General features: G+C 40.7%; 1 protein-coding gene across 1 annotated transcript in view; it reads left to right on the plus strand.

Moving 5' to 3' along the window:
• LOC106807260 (E3 ubiquitin-protein ligase Mdm2-like) overlaps nt 1–11,685 on the plus strand; it is a 22,652-nt gene that overhangs the window by 4,183 nt on the left and 6,784 nt on the right. Inside the window, exons 2-7 of the mRNA XM_014809556.1 lie at nt 2,414–2,598; nt 4,275–4,405; nt 4,759–4,895; nt 5,815–5,984; nt 6,502–6,690; nt 7,954–8,079. Coding sequence (XP_014665042.1) covers nt 2,452–2,598; nt 4,275–4,405; nt 4,759–4,895; nt 5,815–5,984; nt 6,502–6,690; nt 7,954–8,079 — 900 coding nt within the window. The 5' untranslated portion in view covers nt 2,414–2,451. The remainder of the gene's footprint in view (nt 1–2,413; nt 2,599–4,274; nt 4,406–4,758; nt 4,896–5,814; nt 5,985–6,501; nt 6,691–7,953; nt 8,080–11,685) is intronic.

The raw sequence follows: 11,685 nt of genomic DNA on the forward strand, positions 1-11,685 counted from the left end.
ATTGCGTGTAAATGATATTAATTGCGTGTAACAAGCAATAGAAGGACTTACACCATGTGATGCCGTATGAACGCTTATTTTCTTTGGTGAGCATCGTAGAAACACGTGAACATGAATGGAGTCAGACAAGTTAACGTGAAACAATGTGTAACGACTAATAACAGTACTCATTCACTAATTACGAGACTATACGAGATCCTATTGCAACGTTCGCTCACCTATGCCAACAAAATCATTTTTTTTTTTTGACATACTCAGAGATTTATGCTCTACATGTCGCGGGCCTGATCAAATCATCTCGCGGGCCGGATCCGGCCCGCGGGCCGTATGTTTGACACCCCTGGTCTAACACGAGGTAGAGTAGACTGGTACACTTTACCGACCACTCCTGCCATTGTCAATGGTGACAAATTTTTTTATATTTATTTATGAGAGGTGAACTCGATTTGGAACCAGCAAACCAGCAAGTTCACCCCTACATTTTGGTATTTTTATTCCATTAATTATTTTGAATTTTCCGATGGCCTTGCCCATGCAAAACAAACATTTTCACCCCACATGCAGTGCTTCAAATTTACACACAGTGTCCCAGATTGCATCTCAGAGCTTCTACAATTCAAAAATTTTGCGGGGGGCATGCCCCCGTACCCCCCTAGCAGTGAGTAGCACCCCCCATCCTATATTTTCAAAGCTTGGATAACCCTGTTTTCTACTCTATTTCGCCTATAATCACCTGTAAATGCCCGTCAAATGCTCATCTGAAACACACAAGTATACCGCACGCCCGCGCTGTGCACAAACAACATGAATAACTAAGAGAGATATGAGAATTCTCTATCTATCTATCTATAGATATCTATAGATAATCTATAGATCTATATGAGAAATATCTATAACAGATATATGAGAATTCTCTCTTAAATTCATGTTGTTTGTGCACAGCGCGGGCGTGCGGTGTACTTGTGTGTTGCAGATGAGCATTTGACCGGCATTTACAGGTGATTATAGGCGAAATAGAGTAGAGAAACATTAAGACTTTGGTAGTAAATACATTTCGTGTTTATTATTATTTTTTTATTGAGACGTTCCAAGTGCCTGTGATAGTTACGGCACATGAAAATTGTAAGTGCATCAAAATAAATTACAATCGGCATGGCTGTATTATGTATAGCTGGATGAATACTTAATTCAGAACAGTTTGAATTATCCCAGTATCTTATCTTCATGACAAGCGAACATACCGCTAAAGGATACAATAATGTAACCCAACAAGAGTGGTGCAACACCGCAGGTCAGCAGTGCAGTTATGAAATGATGCTTGTTGCCAGCTATACGGTAACCCTAAAGCGTAACTTTAGGCTATAAACTTACTACAAAAGTCCCTGTCACTGAGCGTACCGGGTTGATTCTTTACAACATAAGGAAGTTGCGCTAGATTTACCCTACATTGGGTTACCGCATAACTTCCAACGTATTTGCTGCACCGAATTATCGTTAGATTCATTCCCTGGGCATCGTTGTTTTTAGGTTAGGTTAAAGTGTGTACCGCGAGAATTTTCTAGTGTTTTCCCCACTTTCATGATACCTACCGTTAATGCTTGAGTAACAGCAATTGTCTAGAGTAACGATAAAATGTCTTAGAACCTTCGTATTCACCAAATCCAATGAAATCATGCACGATTAAAATTTTGTGTTCTCTTTCTGTTTACCGTTGCCATCTCTCGAATTTTCTCGTGGTAGCGCGAGACATCTATCACGGTGCAGCAATGCATACCACGCACCGTAGAAATCAGATCAGAGTGTAAACACAGCCGCTCATAGTACTAGCGTAAACAGCAGTGTAGTACTAATGCCACGTAAAGTCTGTTATTAGAGAAGCTTGTGGATTGCCAGTCAGATAGTACCAAGGGGAATGACAATGACAGAAAGTGCTCTGAATTATTGACATAAAAACTCAATAATATTTATTAAACAGAATTGCACGCCCTTTTGTTTTAATTATGTTCGCTTGTTTGAGACGCCATTTGTAATTTTTGAGTGTCACTACTCGGAAAAATTTATTGTTTATTTCGAAAAAAAATTTCTATGCTATAACTGCATAAAATCTTGGTGTTTTGAATGTTGGTATAATCAGTGATATTTCCACTGTCAGCCTGTCAGGTGAGACTATATCTGCTATATTTCGTTTTTCTGAGCCAAAAAACTCGCGGTACACACTTTAAGAGTTAGGGTAATTGTTTAGAAAACGTTTTTAATTTTAGTACCATTCATTATTTAGTGTAGAGCATGTATCAAAAGTTATACGGTACCACATCAGTGCCCCATGATCATTATCATGACCGTGTTACTAGGTTTTGTACCCGATCCACAGTTGTGTGTGTATTGATTTGATTTTTAATTATTTCATTTGTAGAACGCTCCAGCAATCTGTTGCTGCCAAGGTGAGGTCCCATGCCCGAATTACACATGACTCCCATGTCATCCTTGAAAAAGGGAACACTACTACAGTGTACGAACTATCTGCTTCGGCCCAGTACTGAATTCCTGCAGATTTTGAAAAAGACCGGTGCAACTGGGCTGACTTTTACCAGAAAAGAGGTACTAAATGTATGCTTAATTATGAGTTGATACGTCCGTTATGTAAAGAAGAAAACGGGCGTTACTTTCCACGAAAACCATCCTGAATAACTGGTAATAGAATGTATACCTTATTCATTGTAGCAAACCGTTCTTGTAAATTGTTAGCAAACCGTTAGCAAACCGTAGCAAATTGTTAGCAAATTGTTCTTGTAATAAATGAGCATCACTGCAGAGCAGTAGTAGTAAAACTTTGCTCCTCTAATATAATATCGTAGTCAGAATAGTTGGCATGCACATAATCCCAGGCAAGTTAGTAGTCGAGTAATAATTATAATAATTAGAGCAATAATAATGTTTCATAACATTAAATACAGACAACTGTTGCATGTTTGCAATGACCTACATATAAGTCTTCGCATAGATACGGCACCATACACCCTTCAACAAACAAACAACCTAATCATATATATATGTGAGTTCATGTGTTCAGAGATATTTTGTGTGAGTTTGAACAGCATTAATAATTGCTGAGATAGTTAGTAGTAGATCTTATTAGTAATGGTTGTGTATCTGCCATTGGTATACACATATAATATATATATATACCTAATATGGTATATATATCATGTTCAGCTTGTTACTTCCATGTAGTGAGAATATATATGCATTAAGTTGTGTGTGAGACTTTGTATGTCACATGCCTTCATTGTCTTGTACGTTTCTGTGAGGTTTTGCAAAGCAGGTCGTTGCCCCCAGCTGTTCTCTTCTTGATTACACGCAGTGAATGACACATGCAGAGCATGTTCAAACTTGCACACACCGCTTTCTGCACTAGTCCTCACCATAAACACACACACTGTCACGAGTACACCCCGAGTGAGAGAGAGCTGCTCCGAAGGTTTTGTCAGTTATTTTTGCTTCGTAATTGTGATTTTCGATAAAAGTGACGTGTCAGCGTAGGCGTTCTTGTAAGGAATAGCTTGCAGATCGCTTTCGCAGAGTTGCGCATGCGCACGTAAGTATTTTTTATTTATACGTTAGCGTGTGTTAGAAAACCCCTTGTAAGCTTGAATCATGTTGGAACATGTTCGGTTCGTGTACCAACTAGTACCACTGCGAGGGAAATTGTTATATATCGTTTTACTTTATATAGCATGATATGTTTTGTAGATGTGAACTTTGTTTAAAAGCGATAACACTGCTCTTGCGTTTTTTTAAAGTTTAATATAATTGAAAAATTAAATAAAAATGTTCATTTAACAGTCGACCAACATTGCTATGAATTCTCTCGTCATTGCTTTGTGCTTCCCTTAACGGTATTACTGAAATTGGTGCACGGAAACAGTAACTAAACCGATAATGAAATCTGAAATCTAGCAATCCTTTATCATTTCAAGGATGACTAAAATATTTTATCTGCCTTCAGATTGGTTTATTCACATGTGATTAAAGTTTGCGAAAGATTTGCCTGTAGTTAAAATCTGAACAGGATTAGTAAAGTACATTACTAGCTTAAAGAGTCAAAACAGAAAACAGTTAAATAATTAAAAACAGCGGGTGTGTGTAGGTGCTATTATTAGCTGTAGTTCTACTGGGTTAGTATTTTATTTGCTGAATTTTGTTATGACAGACAGTTTTGAGCATGTTTGACAGTGTTTGTTATGATCAAACTTTGCACGTATTCTGTCTTGCAGCTTTTCCACCATCTTAAGGAGTATATTGGTGGCAAGCAGCTCTATGATCCGTCCAACCCACGCATCATCTATTGCGATGAGGACCTCAGCGTAGTGTTCGGCGTGAAATCCTTCACCATCGAAGATGTCATGTATGCCCATCATTGATGTGTGTGCGTGTGCGTGCGTGCGTGCGTTCGTGCATGCGTGCAAGTATGCGTGCGTGTGCATGCGTGAATAGATAGATGTTCCTAATAATGTAATTTGGCTACATATTTTCTCTCATTAATAATATGGTTTGTCATGTAAACATCTATTATACATGTAAATGTGCATATATATGAAAATGAAAAGTGATTCCTTAAATTGTATCACTCCGAACGCCGAAGTTGTTGACATCTGTTATCGTGAACAAATTACACGAATAATCTCTCATTAAATTGGCGTTTTTATCTTGACATTTGTATTTTTCCTCATCTTCTTACTGTTGGTGTCATCCTTGCAGGGGTTTGGTTGCTAGGCACACCAGCTTGGTGGTAGACCCAGCCTGTACCAAGGAAAGCAAGGCTGAACCGACTCCATCCCCGGATTCTCATCTCGTTGGCAACAGCCAGCCTCCGAAACGCAAGAGGACGAGCAGTGGTGAGGAAAACAGTAGCAGCGGAGGCTGGGCGGTGCAGGGGCGAGCTGGGCGTGGCACTGGGCGTGGCACGAGTGACGCATCGTCACGCACGCGCGGTGGCGCTACGATCGGTAGACCTGTGTGGCAGGAGGTGTGACTCTATCAGGGAGCAGTAAACATCACGGTGGGGGGTGTTCGCTTGATAGTTGTACGTATAGTGAGTGAGGAGGACCGTGGCACGTCGGTAAGCGTGGTCTTGTCATAGAGTCGGTCGCCGAACGATCGTAGAGTTGCCACCGCGCGAACTCACGTCGCCGATAGCTGCGCGGTTGGTAGCCTGCAGAGTGCTGCCACCTGGTGGGGGTTAGAACCCCGTGAGTGAGCGGTGCCACGCTCCACGCTCGTCTGCCACTCACTCGTCCGTAGTCTGTCGCCGAGTTCGCTACTACTGCTGTGTGTGTATGGCTTCATAGCCGAAGCAGAGACAGGTTGTCACGACTAGGTGAGAAATCGACGCACTGCAGTGACATCCGCACAGGTGAGTGTTAGCGGACAGGAGGGAGGCGTGATGCGTCGTCGGACCATGCGTAGAGCTGTCACGAGTTTGCTGTTCTAGCGCTTCCCAACAACCGGTCGGAGAAGGATGGTCCAGTGTTTAGTAACGGTTTACGAGATGCGTTGTCGTGAGATGCAGCAGGATTTACGTGGCGACGTAAAATCATGTTTGATTGGTAGGATTGCGCTGTTTTGTAACCATCATGTGACAGTTTACATGCGATGATCCCACAACTTGTTGACGTTTATCGTGTGACAGAACCAATTCCTACAGCTTTATTCCCACAGGTTATCTCTTTCCACGACCTCCGTAAGTAACGATGACAGTTTGAACTTGTGACAGTGAGAGTGAGCACTTAGCTTGTCCAACGTTTGTGTTTGCAGACAAGTCGAAGAGTCCCGCTCATTCAACTTCATCCAGCGATAACAAGAGTAAGAAGCACGCCAGTCTCAGTGTAGTGCACCACAGCGACGATGATGGCAGCAGCGGCGGCATGCCCTGGTACTTCAACGTACAAGTTCACACGTCCGACAGCGAAGTACTGAGTGTGCAGGTGGGTATAACGACATACCTTTGATGTGTGTGAGGTGTGGTATCGCACACTTTGCTACCTGTGTGTGAACGCATACCACACGTCTCCTCGAGTTAATTGCAAAACCATGTTTTTGTGCATGTATTCATTCATTTCGTGTCATTCATTTAATTGTCGGGGTTCAACTTAAGAGCCACAACTTTTTTTTTCAAAAATCGAAATTTTTAAAAGGGTTAATGTGTTGACTGCCAGGGATGCAGCCTTTCATTGTAAGGGTATGGTATTTATATACCACACATCTTCTTGACACTTCAGTGTAGAAATGATGTGATTTTCTAGTGTTCGTGCGGGTGACATAACTGCAATACTTGCATGGAAGCAGCGAGGGTGAGATAATCATTGTCACGGGTTGATTGCAGGGATATGAGACAGCAGTGATAGAGAGTGAAGCAGTGAGTGTGAGATAATCATTGTCACGGGTTATGATAGAGAGTGAAGCAGTGAGTGTGAGATAATCATTGTCACGGGTTGATTGCAGGGATATGAGACAGCAGTGATAGAGAGTGAAGCAGACGGCAGTCAGATCACCGTATCAACTCTATACTGGGACGACGAAGACGTCGGTAACCACGACGACGATTGTTTCTCAATAGAGTACGAACTGGAGTCGTCGTGTAGTGACGTCAGCGTGTCAGATGACGTCACGACCGATTCTGACTGTTCGGAGGTTCGTAGCCTCACGACTCTCACTCCTCGTATCCATGGTTATGCGTGAACGACTTGTATGTGTGCGTACGGCTCGTAGAAAATCTCCCTGAGGTTCACACGAATTTTTAGTCTAGTACTGGATCTTCTTAGTTGTTAGTTACGTTGACATGGTCTGGACTCGTATGGGCTGTTATAAGGTTTATAACTTCTTGGCTAAGTCACAGAACATGGGAATATCATAGTGCGAAGATTGATTTATAGCTGTGTAATATGCTTCTTAGTCACTACTTCCGTTATTGTGGATAGATCGCATGGCTGTCGTGTATGTAGGCACACCTCGTAGAAATGTAATTAATTTACAGGGCAGCCAATTAATAATTTGTAAAAGTAAATATCTTAACATGGTTGTATACCAGCGATTCCTCCCATGCAACGTACATGGCCTAGTGTTTTTGAACACTAACTTAAAAGAATAATAGGTCCATTGATTATGCAATGTTGACGAATGCTAGAGTAGCTAGCACCTTGTTTAGTTAATAAGTACATTACCTTATAGCCAAACGCGTATTAGTTTGTCCAATATCACTGCTGGTTACATTACAAACAAGACTTGAAATCATTAGTTGATATGTATCAACGTATCATTTACGTGCCGTAAATGTCATCCAGGAGTCAAGCGATGACGTAAATATTTGTGTGGCCCGTATGTTTTGGACGGCAGATGAAACGGAGGTGTCAGCGGTGTAACCACGGCCATGGACTAAACATGAAAATAGAGTAAAACACACGTACTAATCACGGACGCACGTGGACAGCCCTGACAAAAAGTTCCTTATCACGAGCGTCCATGTTTACGAAATCACTGATGATAGCATTGCGTACGGGCGAGCATGCGTGCGAAAATGTCCGGTGCACTATAAATCTGTATCACACCCTCTTCGCCGGCAGCGGTTTGAAACTGTAAACAGCTGATTTTTGGATTGCGGATTTCAATTAGACATTTCTTAGTAACCAGCAGTGATATTGGACAAACTAATACGCGTTTGGCTATAAGGTAATGTACTTATTAACTACACAAGGTGCCAGTTACTCTAGCATTCGTCAACACTGCATAATCAATGGACCTGTTATTCCTTTAACACTTATTATGATATTGATAATTATTAAATACAAAGATCGATGATAGATTATTTCTGCCCTAATATTTTAACTTACTACTAAATAATAATATTGAATAACGGATTAGGTAATGAATGTTGTATGCTGTTGTCTCGCGTTGCAGGATGTTGTCGGAGCGTTGTTCGTGTATGACGCCCATCACCACCACGACCCGGACGAATACTACCTCGCTGATTACTCCGATTCCGAGTCGGAAACCGACTCTTCTGATCCAGAAGTTTCCGACGCTGTAAGTTTATCATTGCCATGGCTGCGAACAATGTGATAGTAAACACGCGGGATGTGTTCTGAGTCGGATTACTGTTACCACGTGATCGGCAGATGCGATTAACTAGAGTGCAGGTTGAGTAATAATATTCCTACTCAGAACGTGAGATTGCTTTTACTGTGATTATGTATGTCAACCAGAGAATTACGTGAAAGGGTAAAGATCCAAAGCAAAATATTTTTTTGTAAAATACTTTAGACAAAAGACTTACACAAGTGCATCAATAATATCAGGATCGAGTTAATGAGACGAAGGAGTTTGACACGGATTTGGTACTGATTTCACTACATTTTTGTCATACGAGTTCGATGTGAATAAAAATACAAATGTATACAAACATGAGCTTCTTTTGTTCACTGGTCCTTATTCTATCTTTCGGTAGTATTACAAACCGCGTAGCTTCCTTCGTTTTGACATAAATCGTACTTTTGCACAACATGCAACATGGTTTTCACGTTATTTACCGTCGTGTGGCGAGGCCAAGCCGTAAATTCGCATACACCGCAACTGCAAGGAGGCGCGGCAGCCTGCAGGGCTTTTAGGCCGTAGTCTAGCCGAGTGCAGAAAATGCGCTTAGAAATTAAGTTACGTTACACCCATGCTTGGTTTAAAAATTAAAACTATTTTACATTGAAACTATAGTTAGAATGCCTTGTTTTTATGGTTGAATCCCGCAGTTCTTTTAAATAAACGCTGCGCTGGTAAAATATCTGAACTACTTCACCTGCGGAGAAATGATGTGTATGAATCGTTATGAGTAAATTGACGCTCCAGTTGCTTGTAGCTTTTCGCACATGTGTTTTGCATAGCAACTGTTACTATGCAATTGCAGGCAAACGCATGTGTTTACACCTTACTTATCATGACCATCTGTATGTGATAAAGGCGAGAGTTAACGTCGTCATCACTCGGCTTTGTTAGCCGAACAAAAACTTCTTCGGGAGATAACGTACGGGAGACGCGATCCCTGTCGCGCCTCCTTGCCGTTGCTGTGTATGCGAATTTACGGCTTGGCCTCGCCACACGACGGTAAATTACGTGAAAATCATGTCATGCAAAAGTACGATTTATGTCAAAACGAAGGAAGCTACGCAGTTTGTAATACTACCGGAAGATAGAATAAGGACCAGTGAACAAAAGAAGCTTATGTTTGTATACATTTGTATTTTTATTCACATCGAACTCGTATGACAAAAATGTAGTGAAATCAGTACCAAATCCGTGTCAAACTCCTTTGTCTCATTAACTCCTGATAATATCATGCTAGCAAGAAAGAGTTAATTGGAAAAATAAATATGCATCTATATTGCTTTTGATTTTAACAAATAAAAACCAAATGCATAATTTGATCAGAAATGAAAGATGTTAGGGTTAGGTAGTTTCATCGAAAATAAATTAATACTGCTAAATTAACATACTAAATCATGAATAGGCCACGCAATAATTTATTAAAAAGGTCGTTGCAGCTCTTGCTCTTGATGTAGATAACTGTATTGTGGTGTTGATTAGAGATCGAATCGAGCTCTATCAGGATTGGATGACTGACTATATTTATGATTTAATAATGTATCGTCAAAGCCACGTATGTGGACATCACACCACTGCCTAAATGACTACATCTCATCAATCCGTGAACATGACAAGAGCTAATAATACCTAGAGTGTACAACTGAAAAACGGGAAAATAGTGCTATTTCACGACATGATTATTCTACTTTGCCTGCGAGTCTAGAATAATTTTATAGTATTGCATTAAGCAGAATTCTTTGCTCTCTAAAACAAGACCAACCGCTTGTCAATACGATACTCCTAGGCTGAGATATTGGCTCGTAAACTTCCCCTCCCACAGGCCTCACGGCGCCTCGAATCCACATCAGTCAGCAACCTATACTCGCCCATAAGCATTTTGGCTATCGGTTTCCGTCACCACTTGGAGTGCTGATAATTGATGTCACATGCCCAAATTTGGTACTCTTACTACACCATATAGTAACTGAGCTGCGTTGTTGAGACTTAATTTAGAAAACATTGCCGGCTCCATCATGACGGGCATTAGCCGTGCTAGGAAAGATAATGGGAGATAAGGGCATAGCGATGCCCCCGAAAGTCACCTATGATAACCGAAACATCGTTCATTCATAAAGTTATCGCGGAAAAACCGAACTCACAAAGCAACCTTAGCGGCGAGTAGGTTGCTGACTGATGTGGATTCGAGGCGCCGTGAGGCCTGTGGGAGGGGAAGTTTACGAGCCAATATCTCAGCCTAGGAGTATCGTATTAACAAGCGGTTGGTCTTGTTTTAGAGAGCAAAGAATTCTGCTTAATGCAATACCATAAAATTATTCTAGACTCGCAGGCAAAGTAGAATAATCATGTCGTAAAATAGCACTATTTTCCCGTTTTTCCGTTGTACACTCTAGGTATCATAAGCTCTTGATTTTGACTGTTGAGTGATATAATAGAGGAAATGGAGCCTTTGGGTAGAAAATCCTGTTTATTCATTTGAATGATTACATAACATTTTGCAAATTTTCGTATCGCATTATGAATAAAGTGGCTGTAACTTTAATACTTATGCTAAAACGGAGATTACCTAGTTCTGGTAACTATATGATATTCTCCAATCTTAAAAAGACGATGTCAGTGACAACCACAGCAATGTCACTGACACTGAGACAGTTATAAATTATCTCCTGTATAATGGTCGGTAGCAATGTGTATTTCAGCTATACGCAGCCTGTTGCTGGAATTTCCCAGTAATGGCATTAATCTCCAGCCTAAGCCTAAGGGTGTCGTTAAACAAACTGCGACAATTTAGGCAATACGTTGTAAAGGGAGCATATTAAAGGGGATTCAGCCATCGGTGATAAATGTAAAGTAGACATACCATAATTTTTTATACAGTAACAATAGTACTACTTCTTAAACCTGTGGTGCTACTATATCCATAAAGTTGCTTTGCATTTTCTAATTCTTCATTATCACTTCAACATTTTAACATTCATAACGTGTGCAATCGCTATAGTGGATGGATTAGGGGACTTATAGTATTATCAAGAGCTAATAATACCATATTAGCTCTTAGTATTATACCATATTAGTATATTAGTATTACCATATTACCATATTATAGTATATTACCATATTCGTATTATTAGCTCTTGGTATTATCTAAATAGATGAAGAAGCAGAGAAGGTCAGTCGTAATGACTGAATAAAAATATGCAGAATGCCAGCCTCCTTGTCATAGTCATGCCCTATTGGCTGTTTTAGTGTTAAATAACTCTCGTAAGTGGATGGGTATGAGGTTTTACTATACAGGCATGAGTATTATCACGCACAGCACAATGAGCTGGAATTTGCATGATGTTGCTAATGTAATCATGACCGATGTAGTTTGTTTCTCGCATGGCATATATACCTTAGTCACTTGGCCAATTAACATCAGTGCTTGCTCCTGTAGTTGATGCATCAGTGCTTGCTCCTGTAGTTGATGCATCAGTGCTTGCTCCTGTAGTTGATGCATCAGTGCTTGCTCCTGTAGTTGATGCATCAGTGCTTGCTCTT

This window comes from Priapulus caudatus, unplaced genomic scaffold (genome assembly GCF_000485595.1).
Source record: "Priapulus caudatus unplaced genomic scaffold, Priapulus_caudatus-5.0.1 Scaffold204, whole genome shotgun sequence".
NCBI lineage: Eukaryota > Metazoa > Priapulida > Priapulimorpha > Priapulimorphida > Priapulidae > Priapulus > Priapulus caudatus.